The sequence below is a fragment of the Ambystoma mexicanum genome, chromosome 3p (assembly GCF_040938575.1).
Source record: "Ambystoma mexicanum isolate Mex_15411 chromosome 3p, UKY_AmexF1_1, whole genome shotgun sequence".
NCBI classification, from domain to species: domain Eukaryota; kingdom Metazoa; phylum Chordata; class Amphibia; order Caudata; family Ambystomatidae; genus Ambystoma; species Ambystoma mexicanum.
The window spans coordinates 813,681,741-813,699,663 of NC_090925.1; the positions used below are offsets into that span (position 1 = coordinate 813,681,741).

Here is a 17,923-nt window from a genome sequence, read left to right on the forward strand (position 1 = left end):
GATTCCAAGCTGTTGGCACTCTCCATGTTTCCTTCACTCGTCCTCTTCTCAGTGGTTGTGGATTTTAATTGAGTAAGGGAAGAGGTGTTACAATAGCAAACAGTGGTCTGTTCAGGTTGGAGTTCCTGAGGTACAGATGAACTGAGGGCCTCATAGGATAGAGAGTTAGGGAGTTCCTTCATGGAATGGGAGTCCCTATCCCCAAGAGGGGATTCTCTCCCCGTAAGGTTCCACTTACCAGCATCCCTGGAAGGAATATTGCATAGTGGGCTCACCTCGCTAGCCTCACAGGGAAGGGCTCACCTAGGGGGAGAAGTGAGGAGATCCTGTGAATCATCACAAACTGTAGAGGTTTCGTTTGTTGTAGATGCCACATACAGGTATGACATATGAAACTGGCAGGTGACCCACAGCCCTTTCAGCTTTTAATAAAAAATGAATAAACACACTCACCCTCAAGAAGAGCCACCACAGGAGTAGCAGATGAAACCAATGCTTTTTATCAAACAGAATCCGCAAAGAGGCAGTAAAGAAAACGGTGCACCAACAGATTATGCACATTGTTCTCGGGCAACATAAACCCGCCTCAATTCATTAATGTGGGCAGCTTAAGGTTTTATCGAGAAAAGTAAACACAATATACCCAATCAGATGGAAGTATTCATGTGCTAGCTGGATTCTGGGGTACACAAGGAACTAATAGAATTTTGAGTTGAGATGTAAATAGGGCTGCATGGTAAGTGCACTCCAACCCCAAGCAGTTAATAATAGAAATGGCCCATTAAATTACAGGGCTCCTAAAACGCAGGGGTCCAGATGCGTCCTCTCCTGAGCTCACTCTTCGTGGTCCATAACTCACAGTATGGCCCAGGGGGTAAGGGGTGTCGGTCCTCTCTTTGCCACCACCAAACACTGAATTTTCATCCTAAACTCCTACTCACTCAAACTGTCAGTCAGTAAAGTATATCCACCCACTGACAATAGGAATCAAAGATTGTCAGTGCATATATCATGGTTCCCCCTAAAGCATTCCCACTCTTGGTTTGTCCTGAATGTCAGGAGCCATAAAATTGCAGATATAATATGAATCTGAAATTGCACGTTGTGCATCCGTCATCCACAGCTAAGGGGAGGGAACCGCAGGAGGTTTAGAACAATAATGTCCCTGGCCATTAGAATGGGGCTCCTTACCAGACCTAAGGCAAAACTGTCAAAATGCAGCTCTATGAAATGTTACCTTCACCCGTCAACCCATGTAAGCTACTCCCAAGTTGCACAACTCCAACCAGTCCATGCTGCAAAATCTGTGTGGTGTCAACATTACTGAAATTTTAAGGTATAACAGTTAGGTGATGTCACTTCCTGTAATTGTACGAATGGCAGTCATTCATGGGGTATGTGACATTACTTTTACTACCTGAACAATGTTAGTGTAACAATGCAAATGCCAGCACCAAGCACATAGTCTACTTTGACACACTATGATTCCTGTGTTGTGATTGTGCACTGTACCATACTGATTCCTCCCCCGTGAGTAAATGCAAGTACTAGTAGTTCACAAAAAGCATTACCTAATCAGATTCATCCACCAGTCATGTTCTACCTGCCTCACTCCTGATCCTTAAGCTCTTGGCGTTCTCCATTGCCAGGAGCTGTGAGTCACATGCGGACACTGACGTCACAGCGGGACAGTCTGCAGCTCGCTCACGAGATCTGGTACCTGTTGAAACTTTGCCAGGTTCCAGCCCTGCAGCCACACAATCGCAGCCAACATCATCACGTGTGCATCGAGGAAAGCAACGTGGCACGTTCAGTGTGGGAGGGGATGCAGGAAGGCATCCTTCTCTGAAATCCCTGGAACTGGTCAGTCCACATTTTTGATGAGCCTGGTTCTGGAATGAGCACAATGGGTGAATACTTTAGAATTACGCCATCTGTGATCTTTTCTCTGACTTCCCCTCTGGGAGGACAATATAAGAAGCAATGTGTTTTCACTCCAGGCAGAAACACTGGCAGCGGAGACAAGAGGGCAATCTTGGGCAGCAGAGACAAGTGGAACCGTCTTCACAGCGCAGCCAGGAAGACAACCCCAGATACCCCGAGACAAGCAGACAGTCCTGGTGCAAACAGAACAAAGTGGATACACTTGACAGCTGCCACCACTGAGCCAGACAATGGGACCCTCCTCACTGATGGGAGCACTTCTCTTCCTCATCCTGGGTAAGGTGCTTTTTACATCTGGAGTGACTAGTGACTTTTCTTTTTTGGAATCTCGTGGCTTTGCTTGGAAAGGTGGGGTTTTGAGTTGGCATAATTGTGATGGGAGGCCAAGAGTCGGGCCGTTGTCGTTCTTCCCCATAGCTTTCAGTATTAAATAGGCACATTACCTTGGAGACACCAAATAACATGCACATAGAGAGAAATATCACATCAAACATTGGCCTGGGTTAATTATGTTTAATGGTTAAGAGGGCCAAAAGATGGGAGAAAGGCCTCTGCTCAAATGAACGCATCTCCTGAGTGGTGAAAGGGTAAGAACCCTGAAAAAACACTTAGCAGAGCACTTTACGGAAAATGTGCACTAGTGCAAAGGTTAGCATGCGCTCAGCACGTCTTTTATTATTGGCCATGCGTTAATGGTTGCAAAAACCATAATTTACAGAAATAATGAGACGCTCTTCAATTATTTCCATAATTCAAGGGAGTGACATCATGCCTGCAAATTCCCAATTACAGCGGAAGCATGCGGGGGAGGGGGGATGCAAAATAAAATAAATACATAAAGGCTAGAATGTCCGTTATGGTCTCATGAAGTGATCTCGTGCTCTGGAGAGATATTGGAACTACTGGGACTTCATTTGTGTGGCTTATTTTCATGTCAGCAGAATCGACAGACTGCCATTTTAGTCACAATACAATACATTTCAAGCACACGCCTTACATGCAAAGGACTCTCCCCAGCTCTTCTAAATCGCCTGCAATCATTTTTCCAAGCGTGGCAAGTGCACGCTGCAGCTCTCTGCAGATACTGTGAGGCACTTCCTCTCTTACGGCATGACTGGGCCTGGAGTCAGGCCAGCAGGCATACCAAATGCTGTGTAAAGCAGAGACGTGCTACATGATATGCCATAACTCCTGCCAACTACGTCACGTCCTAAAACCCCGGAGAACAGGCAACCTGGATCGTGTCGCGAGATTTATTAGTCCCCGCCCCTGGGCTGGGTGCGCACGTGTATGCGATCATTGCATCTGTAATAAGTGGGTGGGTCCAGTTAGCTGTGAGCGTTTAGGGACAGTAGGCAGTGGCATCTGGTGTGCTAAGTAGTATAGTTAGTAATAGTATTCAGCTTCCACTCGATAGTTTGGAAAATATTCAGCGAAAGCAAAAGGGACATTTTTCTAATAAATACTATTGCAAATCCGGTGAACGCACCCTCCAACAGAAATGAGAGCACCCTATAAGCAGAGTTTCTGTTATTCCTTTTTCTTCTTTATTTGTTTCGTAAGGCACACCATGTTTGTTGCCCAGACGACAGAAATTAGTACATTAAAGGAAAAGAGGGCTAGAGGTATAAAAGGATTTAGCATTTGCAAGGACTGCCACCTGGCGCAGGCTTCACATCGCACTGATTCAATACTGAGGCTTGCAATTCCAAATCATAGTGGCCGAGTGCGAAGTGGAAGAGGCTGAAAGGGGGGGGTTCCTCTCCCTCCTCTTTATGACTCATGGGGAGATATATCAATGGCTTTGAACCACTCATATGGTCACAATACACTGCCATCGGCCCAAGGCAAGCCGTAACCATTCACATAGTGGACCATCAGTGCGTGCCTGCACCACAGATGGATTCCTCAATATGTGGTACGAAGGGAGAGGGTATTCAAGTGTATGCCCCAGTGTGAAATGATGACTGCTGTGCCTTGCAGGCAGTCTCATTGCAAGCCTTTGCTGATGTGTGCAATGGAGGCGACATGTATCTGATGCCTCGTTAATATTCAAAAAGGGCCTCTAGTTGCCCCATTTTCCCTTTTGTTCAGAAACAGTCTGATCTAAACACAGATCTGGCCACCATGTACACCTGGCCTGGGATGTCAGTCACTGTCCCACACAGACAGATCTCGATCAACTTCTAACTACTTACCCGTTGGCCTATGGGTACGGAAGAACAATTTCCAAGAGGGCAGACTCTTCTGGTAGGCCAATAGCATCAGAGCTGTGCCCATCACATGTCGGTCAGTCTGAAATGTATTGTATTACATTGTATTGTATTGTCGTCATTCATATAGCACCTTTTCTCATTTGTATGGCCTCAACGTGTGTTGTAGTAGGAACGCCCTTGGGGACCGAAGTCCAGGAATGGGAAGATTCTCAGAAAGGCCTACAGTGCGTGTTTGCATTTGGCCAGGTTTAGGCATTAGGTGGGCTGGCTAGGCTCCTTTAAGCAACGCAAGGGGCAAGCATGTGGACGGGTGCTGAGGGAGGTCACGACAGAGCGCTAATGTGAGAGACTCGATGTGTGCCCAGCTAGACTGAAAAAGTGGCATAGGTCGACGCTGTATTCTAATGGAAGGGGTGTTGAGGCAAGTCTGGGCGAAGTCGTTATGTGTCCGGTTAGACCAAATTTGACATAGTCATAGCTGCATTCTAAAGTGTGCGGAGACAGAGCCGTGCCTGCGGTAGATCTCCACCGAAGTGGTGCATTTATAAGTACCTTAAGCTCAGATGGAGCTCATTTTTGATCTCACTGTGTGATACAGTGTGAAGAAGACAAACTACCCTCATATGCTATTATAGGCACTATAGACCGGCTACCCTCAAAGTCCTCCTCAAAGCACAAAGTAGACTGGCTATCTTAAACCGCCTTCTAACCGTGGGAGCCCGGCTGCCTTAAGATCTGGAGTCATAGGATTTTTCTAGCACAGTAGACAGTCTAACCTTATAGTCCTACTCTATATTTTCTAAGGTCCAGAAAAAGGATATTAGAAAATACAGTGGTGGGAAAATGACTAACGTACTCCTAGTCCACATGATCCACTTGTCCCAGCCCCGACAACATCTGCAGGGGCATCTGTCCGTAGGGAAATCCCTTCCCCTTTTGGCCAGTTCACCTTTGCTTAACCATCCTCCTCCCTCTTCTCCATCCCTGACTCCACTAGAACAATCCGCTCTACACCAAGCATGCACCGAAACCATGCCAACCAGAGACGTCCATGAACAATCGAACCTGAATGCCTGGTACCAAAGAGTACTGCTACAATTGTACCCCATTGAACTCTATCAAGAACTGTAACCACATCCCAAGATCCTATTAACCCTTCATGTAAATGCACAACATGCCATCCATCTGACACCATGCCATTGCACTTACTATAGGCCTGAATATCATTTAGTGATGTCTTGTCTTGCATAAGCATCATCTTAATATCATCTTAATAGCTCTCCGCTCTCTTGATTCTCTGCTTCCCTCATTGTATCCTTCCACTATGAGTTTAAAGTGCTCGGTTGCTTCCCGAAACTAGGTAAAAGCTTAATAAATACCCCAATAATAACATCAGTGATGGAGGTCTGTGATGGCTAATAGGAGAGACAACATGGGTCAGTAGGGTGAGGTTAACAAGTAGCATCACTTGGGGTCTGGGGGATACATTTATCCTTCCTTCAGGCTTCGCTTTAATGTGCTTTACTTTTTACTGCAAATGGTGCATGCTTTTTACATTGTTACGTTGGTATATATATTTTTAATAATAGGTTAAAATCTCAGGTTTTTATCAATGGTGAGATTTTAACTAATTCAGAACTTTATTTTATAAATTAAATTTTCCAAGCAAAATATGAAATCATCTTTTTTAATGCAATTCGTTTCGAAAAGGTTATTACTGTTTCTACTGTTTCTAGCAGTTTTTTAGTTCTATTTATTTCCACTGCAGATCATGGAAACAGTGCAAGGTACATGGTATACAGCAATACCCAGCCTTCTCTTCAAAGGCTCATAGTTTTGAGGATATGTTAAAAGATTTTTGGATGTATTTAAGTTAGTCTTATTAGTAGTTTGGGCTTTACCAGTAACAGGCTTGTGCTTCCCAGGTGTGAATGTTCACCATGCATTATAATTCTTCTTCTTCTTCTTCAGGCACCAACAATGTGAAGTCCAATGTCAGCACAACCTCTGGCTCCACAACCTTTGACACCGTGACCTTTGACGCCACTACTGGCAGTAATATGCAGCCGAACGAGAGTAAGTACTATCTTCATAAGATGGCAGCGTGTATGGCACACAACAACTATTGTATTGACAGCATATCCACTTTCTAAACAAATTCACTTTCAAATTTCAATCAAATCACCTCCGCTCACGCGGTCAAAATGCTGGGTTTCTATTTGGACTCTACCCTATCTTGCAACAAGCAGGTCAATGCGATGGCTTCTGCCACCGCTTACACCTGCAAACTGATAAGAGCAGGCAAACCCTTCCTATCCAATAATCGCTGCATCACACTTGCTAGAGCTCTCGTTTTATTGAAGTTGGACTACTGCAACTCATTCTACATTGGGGCCAATAAGGAAGTTATCAAAATAATTCAAATCTTGCAGAACAACGCGCTTAGAGCAGCATTAGGTATTCCCAGAAGAGCCCACATTACTGAATTTAGAAGAGCCAATAACTGGCTTTCAACTCATGAGAAAATCCAGCTAAAAGTAGCCTCACTTGTTTACAAATGTCTAAACAATGCTGCACCTCGTTACCTTTCTACGAGATTCACGAGAATAAATCCTACAAGACTCACCAGGTCCTCAAACTCTAACAACATCTCAACACCTAGATTTAAACTGTTCAGAGTTGTTGCCTGTAGCTTCCAGGTCAAAGCAGCTCAACTATGGAACTCCCTACCATCCACCTTGCGGACAGATCAACCATAACCCACTTTCCGACACAACCTTACAAGTTGGATCAAAGACGTGGACAAATAATAGACTACTAACTGCCCTGACCTATTCCACATGTCCTTCCACTGTTTATATTTTTGCACACACCTACCTCTCAGCCTTCACCGCCTGTCTGAGTAGGACTGTAAATACCTGTACCATTATTTTCTACCTTGTATATATTTTTGTCTCCATATTTGCCTTGTGTTTCTGTAACTAAGCTGTAAATTGTCATATGCAATGCGTCCGGTTACCCCTGGGTCTGGTGCGCAATACAAGTAATAAAACAAAACAAAACAAACAAACAACAAGCAATCTTTAAAAACCAGCAGAATCCATATGTTGCTGTGGTTATGTTCCTTTTGTAAAATAAGTAAGTAAAACAATGGAACTTGAAAATTCTCCATAAAGGAGGAGTTGCGATAAGTACTTCTCCTTGACTCTGGAACACTTGGAGATGTGGTGACCTGCCCAGGGTCACTCACAGAATCAGTTACTTAGCTGTGACTTTTTAAGAGCCTAGATGCCAATCTGTGCTATCTCTACACTGTATCACTACAGCTTCACTTAAGGCTTTAAATGGGCCTAGTCTTGGAGCCGGCAAAGCAACTAAACGCCTGCCAAGATCAGTCCATTGCTGGTCCTTAATGGCACCCGAGCCCGGCCAGGTAGAAGCCAAAGCCCCCCACCCCTCGCTTCTCTGAAGTTCTCTGACTTGATAATTCTCTTCACAAGCACCTGATTAGAAATCAAACTAGACTAGGGAGGGGGTCCCAGCATCTCAAACAATACATTGCCCATGAAGAAAGTCTCCTTTGAGACTCTGTCAGCAATGCAACAATCCAATTAGCCCCTTAAGGAATATGTTTTATTATGAGCACCTGACAGTGAAGCTATGCTGGGACGACCTGCTAGCCCTTCCACTCCTCAAGCCCTTTCTTCTCCTATTCCACAACCATTTTTGGAAGCCAAGTATAATTTGTTATCCCAGACACCTACCTTCAAATCCCGACTTTCAAAACAACAAGAAACTGCTTTATCCTGCCCAGACCACTACAGCTCTCTGTGCCGTATTCTACTGTGTCCAGGCCCTGGTGACATTTTGCTAGCAAACCTTTTCATTCTTCGTAACCAATGTCAGATCCGAAAGAGAATGCCACCATTCTGCCAAGCGTTCCATGGAACATCTTTCCTGACAGTGGCTCTGGCAGAGGACAGTAGGGCTGTTGTTTTTCAACTATGTAGCAGTGTGGACATCCAAGTTTATGTGGAAGTCCATGTAAATTTTTACTTGCACGGTCACTCCAGACTGACCAGATATGCCCTGTGTGACGCTATGACAACTACACTGCTCATAAAACACAAAAAGGTTGAAGTTAATATACATTTTGGGGAGTAAATACTATTTCCGATCCTGTCAAAGCTATGTTGATATTGTCTGTAATCACCACATATAGTTAAGGAGTGTTGCATGAGTTTATATTCAGGCGATATGCCCCGAGTTGGAGGGCCCATCCTCTGGGTAAAGGCCTGCCACCCAAGTTAAGGGCCCGAGATAAGCGACAGTCCCGTAATGAGGGTGGCATTCCATTACCCATAGGGTGGGCCCAGCCAAGGAGGGGCATATCACCATTAGCACCGATGTACTGTGCTGCATGGGTGCTAAATGTTTTTTTAAAAAGTCTTTTCTTCGGTGAACGGAACACCTCGCAGCGTCCCGTTCTCAGAGACAAAATACTATACCAACATGGCCACCAGAGAATTGGAAGCCGGTGCTCCATACAGCACCCCTTTTCCATTTCCATGGCGGCCACATGGGGAAAGGAGCTGCGGCGGTGGATCCCCGCTGGCATCATCAGGTAAGTGGGATGGGGCGAGGGGTGCGGGAATAAGATAAAAACAGGATTGGCGGGGGAAGATGGCAGGTAAGGGAGCCAGCCATTAGGCGGCTTGGAATGCAGGCTTTCACTGGTAGTGTCAGCCCACGTTCTTAGACACCCAGTGGTCGAAGTAAGGGGGAGCGGTTGGGAGCGGTGTTCCTCTACTTTTTAAAATGAAGTCTTACCGTTCCTATACTTTTATTTTAAAAAGAAACCGTTCCGGAATTGTTTGGTTTTAAAATAAAAGTGTAGGAAGAAGTTGAAACTTGCACTTTCAGTGCACTACACTTAACGTTCCCCTAAACATCAGGTCCATGTGTTTGGGGGTTTGTATTGTATGTGGGTGGGGGTGTGGTGATTGGGTTTGTGGGGAGTGGGTGCAGGCCAGCAGGGAACATAGTTCCACTACTTCTTTTCGTACACTTCGACCACTGAAGATGCCTGATTGTCTGGCTCCCCCGCTCAGGGTGCTAATGACCTTTTAAGACCTGTGCCTCCCATTGCTGCTTGGAATGGGTGATTATGAATTGTCTTAATCTGTTATTTTGAATATTTAAATCATATTTTCTTTTCTACAGCCTGTGGAAGACCCAGATTTGAAAGTCGGATTGTGGGTGGGCAGAACGCCCGGAGTGGGGAGTGGCCCTGGCAAGTCAGCATCCGCCTATCAGGCCGCCATGTCTGTGGAGGGACCCTGTTAACAGATCGATGGGTGGTCTGCGCCGCTCATTGCGTCAGAATGTAAGTGCCCAGGAGCAGTAATCTCCCATATAGCTTTTGGAACATTATGAATAAGGACAGATAAACCTCTCAAGTGAAGCTTTTATGTTTGGTGCAAGATGCTGTGTGATCTCTGGTATGCAAATTAACTATCTAACAACTTTGTAGAATCGCCTCTAATTTACCACCCCCTTGCTGTGGCATGTCCTACCTGTAGAATTGCAGAAAGCGGTGTACGGATCTTTTGATATGTATGCCAGGCTGTAAATATTCCATGTGATCCCAAGTCATATTTAGGTGGTATATTGAAAATTAGAGGTACATAAAACAGGACGTTTTGATCATTCTCATGAAGTCCACAGTGATTAAGATCTATCTCCTGCCTCTCCTCCCTAAAACATTTCAATATTTTCCCCTTCCTCCTTCTATTTGTCCGACGTCGAGTTGATCATTTTAAAATTAGGAGCTTCTTCTTGTGTGATTCTTCGTCTTCCTGTCTCATAAGCTTAGCCACACACATTTATACAAAGGAGTGAGGGAGCCCCTGCCCCAAGAACGAACATGGGTCGATTACCCTGTTCTATGACATTTCTTCCACTCAGGAGGGCCTACAAACATGTTTTAGCTGCTCACTGTACCTTTGTCAGAAGAGAAAAAATCTATTTGCATGTCAGTCTTTGTCCCACCCACAAGAGCAGTCCAGCACTTAACTGCTATGCAATTCTCCTCTGAACAAGAGTACCATCAGCAACACCAGACACATTTTTCGACCTTGTCGGGCCTCATCAGTGAGGTGAAGCTGTCCCCCTCTAAGCACAGAGAGCAAGGGGTCCACATCTGGATTACCATGGGCAATTTAGGGTGAAACCCAAAGTTTTACAAAGTTACATAGGAGTGTGGGAGCCCCTCTACCGAAAATGAACATGGATTAAATACCCTGTTCTATGGAATTTCTTCATCTCAGGAGGGTCTACAACCACATTCTAGCTCACTGTACCCTGCTCAGATTAGAAATCTTCATTTGCATATCAGTCTTTGTCCCACCCACAAGGGCAGTCCAGCACTGAAATGCTTTGCAAATCTGCTCTGAACAAGAGTACCATCAGCAACACCAGACATATGTTTCGGCCTAGACTGCCTCATCAGTGAGGTGAAGCTGTGCCTCTCAAGTTTATCATTTCCAAATTAAGAGCTTCTTCTTGTGTAATTCTTTGTCTTCCTGTCTCATATGCGTTGCCGCACACATCCTTTATACGGATTCTGGCTAGCCCCAAGAGGAGTGCTTCTTTTGTCATGGACTGTTGCAAAAACTCATTGTGAAAGTGCCAAGCCTCCACAAAGCAAGGCTTGATTGAGAGCAGGCTGTGTCCATAACCTGGCATTGCTTGGACCTCCGACACAAACAAAAGTACAAACTATGCTGGGCTGGCTCATTGGCAGTTAACGGGTGGCAGCTTCTACCACTGGTTCTATATGAAGTCCCGGGATGTCAATTTTGACCAGAATTTACTTTAAATAATACGTTTGCAGATGGCAGGGGCCTTCCCCCCAAAGGGTCTTAGCACAATAGCACAAAGATGAGAACAAGTGGTGAGCCAGTGTATGTGGATGTATGAAATAAGTGGGGCAGAGACCAGAGACAAAACACACCACACACAGATGACCTACAAAGGTAACATTAACCTAAGGGGGCAAATGCTTCAAACTAAAGAGTACCATATAACTATACAAAATTACGTATCACTGTAGGGAGTGGTGGAGCAAGGGGGGGGGAGATGGGGGAGAGAGTTTGAGTTTGTTCTCATCATTTGATTCCTGACCGTTCTTCCATCAGAAACTAAGTGAAGAGGCTCAGATTGCTCCCTCCACAGCAGATAAAAGAAACAGTTCACTTGCTGCTAATTCAGATGTTTCACAGAATTAGGAGTGACTAATGAATAAGGATGACACACAATGGCCAGACATTGAATCCTCCTGCGGGTCTTTGTTGCTTGGAGATTCCCACCTCCTGCTGTTGTACTGGAACACTGAGGTCTGGCAACTCCACTCTTTCTACAGCAGTTGTTGTTAAGGCCCACCTGCTTCCTGCTTCCAGATTGCAGTTGTCTATCCTGAAAGGCTGATTGGGAATTTCAGGTCATGTTTCAACAAGTCATAGCACACAGAGTAAAAAGGTAGAGGTACAAATAGAGGTTGAAAAGCAGGCCACTATCCTCAATCAAGAAGACGTTAGAGCTGGGACCGCAACATGAGATAAAAAAGGTTGCACCAAAGCATCACCCACAGAGTTGCTTGCACCCCAGAAGTGTACCCAGCTCTTCATTCCCATTCTCATCACATATCACTATGGTTTAATCAGGAAGACCATGCAGTGACACATGGAGTATTGTGTACAGATTCGAGCACCACATTTAGTATAATGTAGATAGCCATAGAGCCCACATCTGAACTGGTGACCTGTTCTGGGGTAAGCTAGTCAGCCCTGAAAGCCAAACCCAGTGCTGTTTTTCTAGTTCTTTAAGCCTCATCTGGAGAATGTGTCCTTTTCTGGAGGCTAGAACTCCAGAAGCATAAGGATGGGCCTGGGAGGCTAGATCCCCAAAAGGTTTAGGATGGGCCTAGGAGAGCTCAGAGGGGTGCAACAACAGCAGTAGCACAGGATTTCAAGCACCAGCATTTCAGAAACTATACTGGAGGAAATGAGGGAAAGGGGTGTCATATGGACATTGACATCTTTAAAATTGGTAAATATGGTACAAGAGGCTAAAGATTGCAGGGGACAAGTGTTCCTGTGGTCACAATAAGAGACAAGAGGGTGGAGAACAAGAGCAAAGGGCTCAATATAAGACTGCTGTGGTACATTTATGGAGTAATGGATCACCATATATGGCACAAATGGAAGGTAACAGATTATTAGAGAATATGTTTTCATTTTAAGAGCAACTCTGCATAACCAGGTCTCTGCATGAATGATTTAGGCTAAAACAGAGATTTACTGTGTCTGTGTTCTTTTTCAGGAGGGGCATCGCTAAACCCTCAGTTGCCCTTGGAAGCTTGCACTTGTCAGGCAATAGCCCCCAAGCCGTGATCTCAGGAGTGAAGACGATCAAAGTCCATCCCAGCTACACTTCACAGTACGGCTCATCTGGAGACGTCGCACTGCTGGAGCTGCAAACCCCGGTGAACTTCACAGACTACATCCTGCCCGTCTGCCTCCCCGATGTCTCAGTCCAGTTCCCCACTGGCATGATCTGCTCGGTCACTGGCTGGGGGTTCATCTCTTCTGGAGGTAATGGTACATCTAAGACGGATACGCCAGGTGGCTTGTAGAACAGCCATTCATCATATCTGTATGAGAGCTGTTTTGACCTAGGTGCTTTGAGATACTAGGAGAGCATAGGTTTACATTTTTTTTAATTAAAAAGAGTCAAGGGAAATAGCAGAATATTGTTCATCATGACTAACACAAGCCCACGTTTGGTGGGCCATAACTGGTGGTAATGTCACGTCGCCTAAATTGTTATACCTGATCAAAAGGAAGACCTTTAACATCTGCTATGGGTCACCAAACAGGACATTATTTCTATACGCACCTTGGTCCAAACGCTTGAGGTGGTAAGGTCAATTTTTTGTGTGGGGGAAAAAAGCTGTGGCAAGCACGCAACACATGCTTCAACACAAAAATGCACCATGTATAATATGACAGCCAGTGGCTCTTCGACCAACTAGTGAATTCTTTAACAAACCGCTTCACATCGTTGCGTTCATTCATTAGCTGCAAGCCACGATTGGGAGTGCTTATCCAGGCAGAAAACCTGCATTTGATAGATTTGATAGTGTTAAGAAATTTCAAACAATGCATAAAATGCGCACTTGCGTTCACACATTACCAGTATTGCAAGCTAATTGACAAAACCGATCTGTTGCAGTCCTTTGTGGACTAAGCACAAGGTTCTGAGTTTGGACTAGTTATGCTGTATCCTAAAAAGCAATGTACCTTTCGGTTCTAGAATGGCATGTAAAGATTTCTCCAGCTTTATGTCAGAATGGTGTGTTGGCTAAAGGTATAGTGACGTCATTTAGATTCATAGATTCCAGATAAAAATGTAAATGTCCAGTAGATCATTTAAAATGTAATATTGCCATGACATTGAAAAGATCAAACTGAATATAGGCAATTAATACAAATGCCTACAAATCAACCACAGTCAAATGCAACAAAACTCTATAGTAACACTGAAAACAGAACTCTGAAAATATTTCTGCTATCTTTTCAGAAAAAAATAAAAAACCTGCATGAATTCAGTGAAATTTGCTTTGGGGCATTTGGGTGGGAGGTTCACGAAAGTCTGACATTTGTCTACAAGCTTGGGCGAGAGGGAAAGTATCAAGTACAGAAGAGGCAATGAAGGAGCAGTGGATTGCTGAGGGAAAGTAAACAAAAGGTGGAACTAAGGCAAAATGAAATCAAGGATGGTAGGCTGGGAAAGGAGTTTAGAAAAGAGAATACAAAACATTTTTTTAAAAAAATCCCATTTGTACTTTGCAGTGTCTCTCCCCTCCCCCGGCACCCTGCAGAAGCTCAAACTGCCTCTGATAGATGCCGGCACATGTGACAAGCTCTACCACATCGGGAATGACAAACTGGATGTGAACAGCACCCTGGTGAAGGAGGACATGATCTGTGCAGGATATGCGGAGGGGGGAAAGGATGCTTGCCAGGTGAGTTACTTTGAGTAGCTCTCCACTCAACAGAAAGTGCCCCGTATGACAGTTTGACAGTTCCGGCATGCAACCCTTCTTTTGCGTCTTGTTTTCTAATCATTATCTTCACATACCATGTTAATCAACATCTTCTTTAATCTTTTATCCTGGGGGAAGACATTTTTGTTCCAGAATCATTGGTTTAATGTGCTGTCCCTAGATTGCGTATATCTAATCACCAACAAAGGTTTTGCTTGTACGTGCATGCTTAAAACTCCACCCGCCTAAGGAATGCAGAGGTATTCTTCACAAGCATTTTCTTTCATTTTGGAGCATTGATGTATTTCATCTGGCCATTACAAGGAGCCTGGCAATGAGGACAAAGAGCCATTGACTATCCTCAATGGGTATTGCACAGTTTTCCCTCATCCTATGTGTCAGTAAAAAACTATGTTCCCGACCCCGACGTAATGCCCTAGCTTTGTGTCTTTGAAGGCCAGAGAATGAACAAACTTCCTTAGAAGGAAGACATATCCATATTGCTTGGCTCTTTCAACCACAGTTATTGTTATTTGGCATTTATATAGCGCTCTATGTATCATTGGTATGAGCTCAAAGCGCTTGTGGGTTGAACGCCCTTGGGGACCGTAGTCCAGGTCAGTCGGGAGAGTAGGGTACTATAGGGTGCTTGGGTGCACTCAATATGTGTGCAGCTAGTGTGAGATCTGTTGAATGTGTGGTGGTTGGTCTCTGTGACTGCATTCTGGTGGCATTAGGCCTGCGTTCTAGCAGGATGTTGAGGTGTTCATGGAGTATTGTTCGTATTTGAAAGAGGGGTATAGCCGCGCTCTATTGTGTGTTGGTGTAAAGTAGAGATTGAGCATAGTGGTAGGAGAGGTGAGTGTCAGGAGTGTGTCGTTTATTCTTACGAGCCAGCTGTTCCAGGATTACATTCTGGATCTGGATGAGCTGGTAGTGGTCATCCTCATATTTCACGGTAGTGGCACTAGGTTCACAGCTAGGAGCAGACTAAGATATGTTTGCTCTGTCTGACGGTCATTATTCTTAGGCTCAGCACTATGCATCTCTGGGGCCTGGTTTCCGGGTACCTGGTTGTGGTTTATGGTGGGTTGCAGAGTAGGATTAGGCAGGATATTTGGTTCTATGGCAGGAGATATCTCACACCAACGTAGTCACACTGAACCCATTTTCCTGGTCTCTGGTTGTGGTTTAGGGTGACCAATAGCCTCTTGTAACATTTTTGTCCTCTGTATTGTTTGCTGCGCAGTAATGGGTTGATACCACATGTTGCTGGAGATACGCTTCGCAGGTGATTTCTAATCTATCATTATGGCAATAGTTGTAGCGTGCAGGAGAGAGGACCAGGTCAGCAAAGGATGCACAGCACAGAGGAAATAATACATGCATCCTTGTGTTTTTCAGGGCGACTCCGGAGGGCCACTGGTCTGCAGACAGGACGGCGCCTGGCTGCTGGTGGGAATCTCGAGCTTTGGGGAGGGCTGCGCACAGGTGAACCGGCCAGGAGTGTACAGCAAGGTCACCGCCTACATGGACTGGATCAAGCAATATGTGCCAGAGATTGGGGACACAACCCTGACCCTCAATATCTCAGCTGCAAGCGTGGTCCAAAGGGAGTTCCCGAGTGTGTCCAGGGTGAGCTCTAGTGCCCATCTTCCTGCCTGCAGCCTGATCCTCATTGTCACAGCCATTTTCATCATGAGGCTGTTAAGAATGGTTTAAAAAGGGACACTTTTGGATAACGGACAATATTGTGGCACCTCCAACCTGCACTGACAGAGGAAACCAGGGTATCCAGGGGCAACCATCCCTTTAGAGAGTGAGTCTCTGGGCAAATGCATTGCGACAATGAAGGACCCAGATCATTGTGCATGAGAAGAAACCGGCACAACTGCCAGAGACCCCAAATTAATCTATGACAGCCTGGACCCACCACCAGAAGAGCGGAAAGTCTTCAGAACATTCCTGTCATGGCTCTTCAATGGACCATAAAATAGAATGTGAAATGTATCTGTGATTATTTATTGATGGTCATATTTATTATTGTAATTGTTTGCACTAACTAGTACAGCCCCATAACCTCAGAGATTGTGGCCACTCCCTGCTCAAATGGGCTGGTACCCGCCATCTCTCAACGCTTTCCCTGCCCCCCTTCCCCACCAAAAAGGTGTAGTGAGAGAGCCAAAGCCCTGTGAATAACATGGCAAAATGACTTCCCTCTCTAGTGAAATGTTCCACCTCTCCAGAACTGCTGTAACATGTGGATTCCATAGCGCACAGCCTACCATCTGTCCCCAACAGGATCTCATCTGGCCATCAGCATGTTAGGAAACGATGGCGGGGAAGACCCCAGCCACCTTATGGGAACCGCAGCCTTCAGAAATCTCACACACGTGTTACATCACAGGATGCGACAACAGACTGAGGTCACATTGTGGGACATCATTTAAGTATAAAGGCCAACATTGGCTGAGAAGAAGCAAGGGTCATGAAATGGCCACACCTCCATGATACTGAAGGATTCTGCCCCAAACTGGCCTCTTCTCCCCCCTTCTGCTCAGCACCGATATGTCCTGTACATTTCCATTTAATTTACATCACTCTTATTGCAGTTAATGAATGTCCTTCATTGTTCACTTTGATCAGAATGTGTCTAATTTATAAAGGTTCATTGTTCAGCTCAGATAATCATTACGGGCCTTTGCATATTTAGCTATTTAATGTTTTAAAAAATGTATGAGATTTTGTGATGTCTTTCAGGCCATATATGTTATTTATGTAAATATTTATTCTGTGAGCTTTTCAAAATCATAAACTAATCATGTTACAGGTTATATTTGACAATATATGTTGATGAAAATAAACATGATAACATTCACTTTGGAAAGTGCTTTCAGTAAATTGATAGAACACAAATCCCCATAAAAATAGTATTCATCAGAATGCGCTTTTACATGTTGCAAAACAAAAGAAAAAAAGAAAAAAGGAAAAACAAAGACGGGGGATGCTAATCCCAAAATTGGAACTGTCTGAAGGTGGCACTGTAAGTAAAAAGACCATTTCTAGTGCATGCAAGACAAGGTGATCACCCAGGTCGCCACTAGCAGGGTGTGCCATGCTGATACGCCATGCAGCAAATGCTGCCCAAGTGTACGAGGTGCATGGGTGTGAGAGGGGGCCGGGGGTGGGTGGTACGGGATTGGCCTAGTATCACTTCTTTTTGGGTGGTAAAAATCATTTCACTGGTCCTAGCGACAAATTGTGACTTTTCTTAAACTGTTAAGGACAATGGGACCATGCAGCACTCCTGCGCCCTGCCATACCCAACTGGTACCCCTGACTCCCGAAAAGATGAGAATGGACTTGGTGCTCAGCGTGAGCACGCAAAGAAGCAAGAACACGTGATCATGCTGAAACTGAAGACAACTTGTATTGGTCTTATTTCACCCAAACAGTATCTAGCATGTTACACTATCCCATCACAAGAATGCTGTCGCCTGCTCCTAAGGCAATACCGTCTCTCCATATGCTCCAAGAAGAGGGCCCATATCCAAGCTTGCATACCCGGGTCCACCAACAATACGGCTGAACTGTTCAAAATCTGTAAGGAATTTGCCAATCCTACTGCAGTTTCCACTTTTCCGCTTCCATCCCA

General features: G+C 44.9%; 1 protein-coding gene across 1 annotated transcript; it reads left to right on the forward strand.

Annotated features, from left to right (window-relative positions):
* The first annotated feature begins 2,023 nt into the window (after nt 1-2,023).
* Nucleotides 2,024-17,146, forward strand: LOC138580931 (serine protease 33-like). The gene is made up of 6 exons (XM_069651864.1): nt 2,024-2,220; nt 6,132-6,236; nt 9,384-9,546; nt 12,543-12,814; nt 14,075-14,247; nt 15,673-17,146. Exons 1-6 carry the CDS (start codon nt 2,175-2,177, stop codon nt 15,988-15,990), a joined length of 1,077 nt encoding a protein of 358 aa, XP_069507965.1. The 5' UTR covers nt 2,024-2,174; the 3' UTR covers nt 15,991-17,146.
* Nucleotides 17,147-17,923: the final 777 nt, after the last annotated feature.

Excerpts from the sequence above, each read along its gene's own strand:
- LOC138580931 (XM_069651864.1), top strand. The coding sequence starts at position 2,175 with ATGGGACCCTCCTCACTGATGGGAGCACTTCTCTTCCTCATCCTGG. Across the intron at positions 2,221-6,131 it reads ACTTCTCTTCCTCATCCTGG|GCACCAACAATGTGAAGTCC; the intron begins GTAAGGTGCTTT and ends CTTCTTCTTCAG. Across the intron at positions 6,237-9,383 it reads TAATATGCAGCCGAACGAGA|CCTGTGGAAGACCCAGATTT; the intron begins GTAAGTACTATC and ends TCTTTTCTACAG.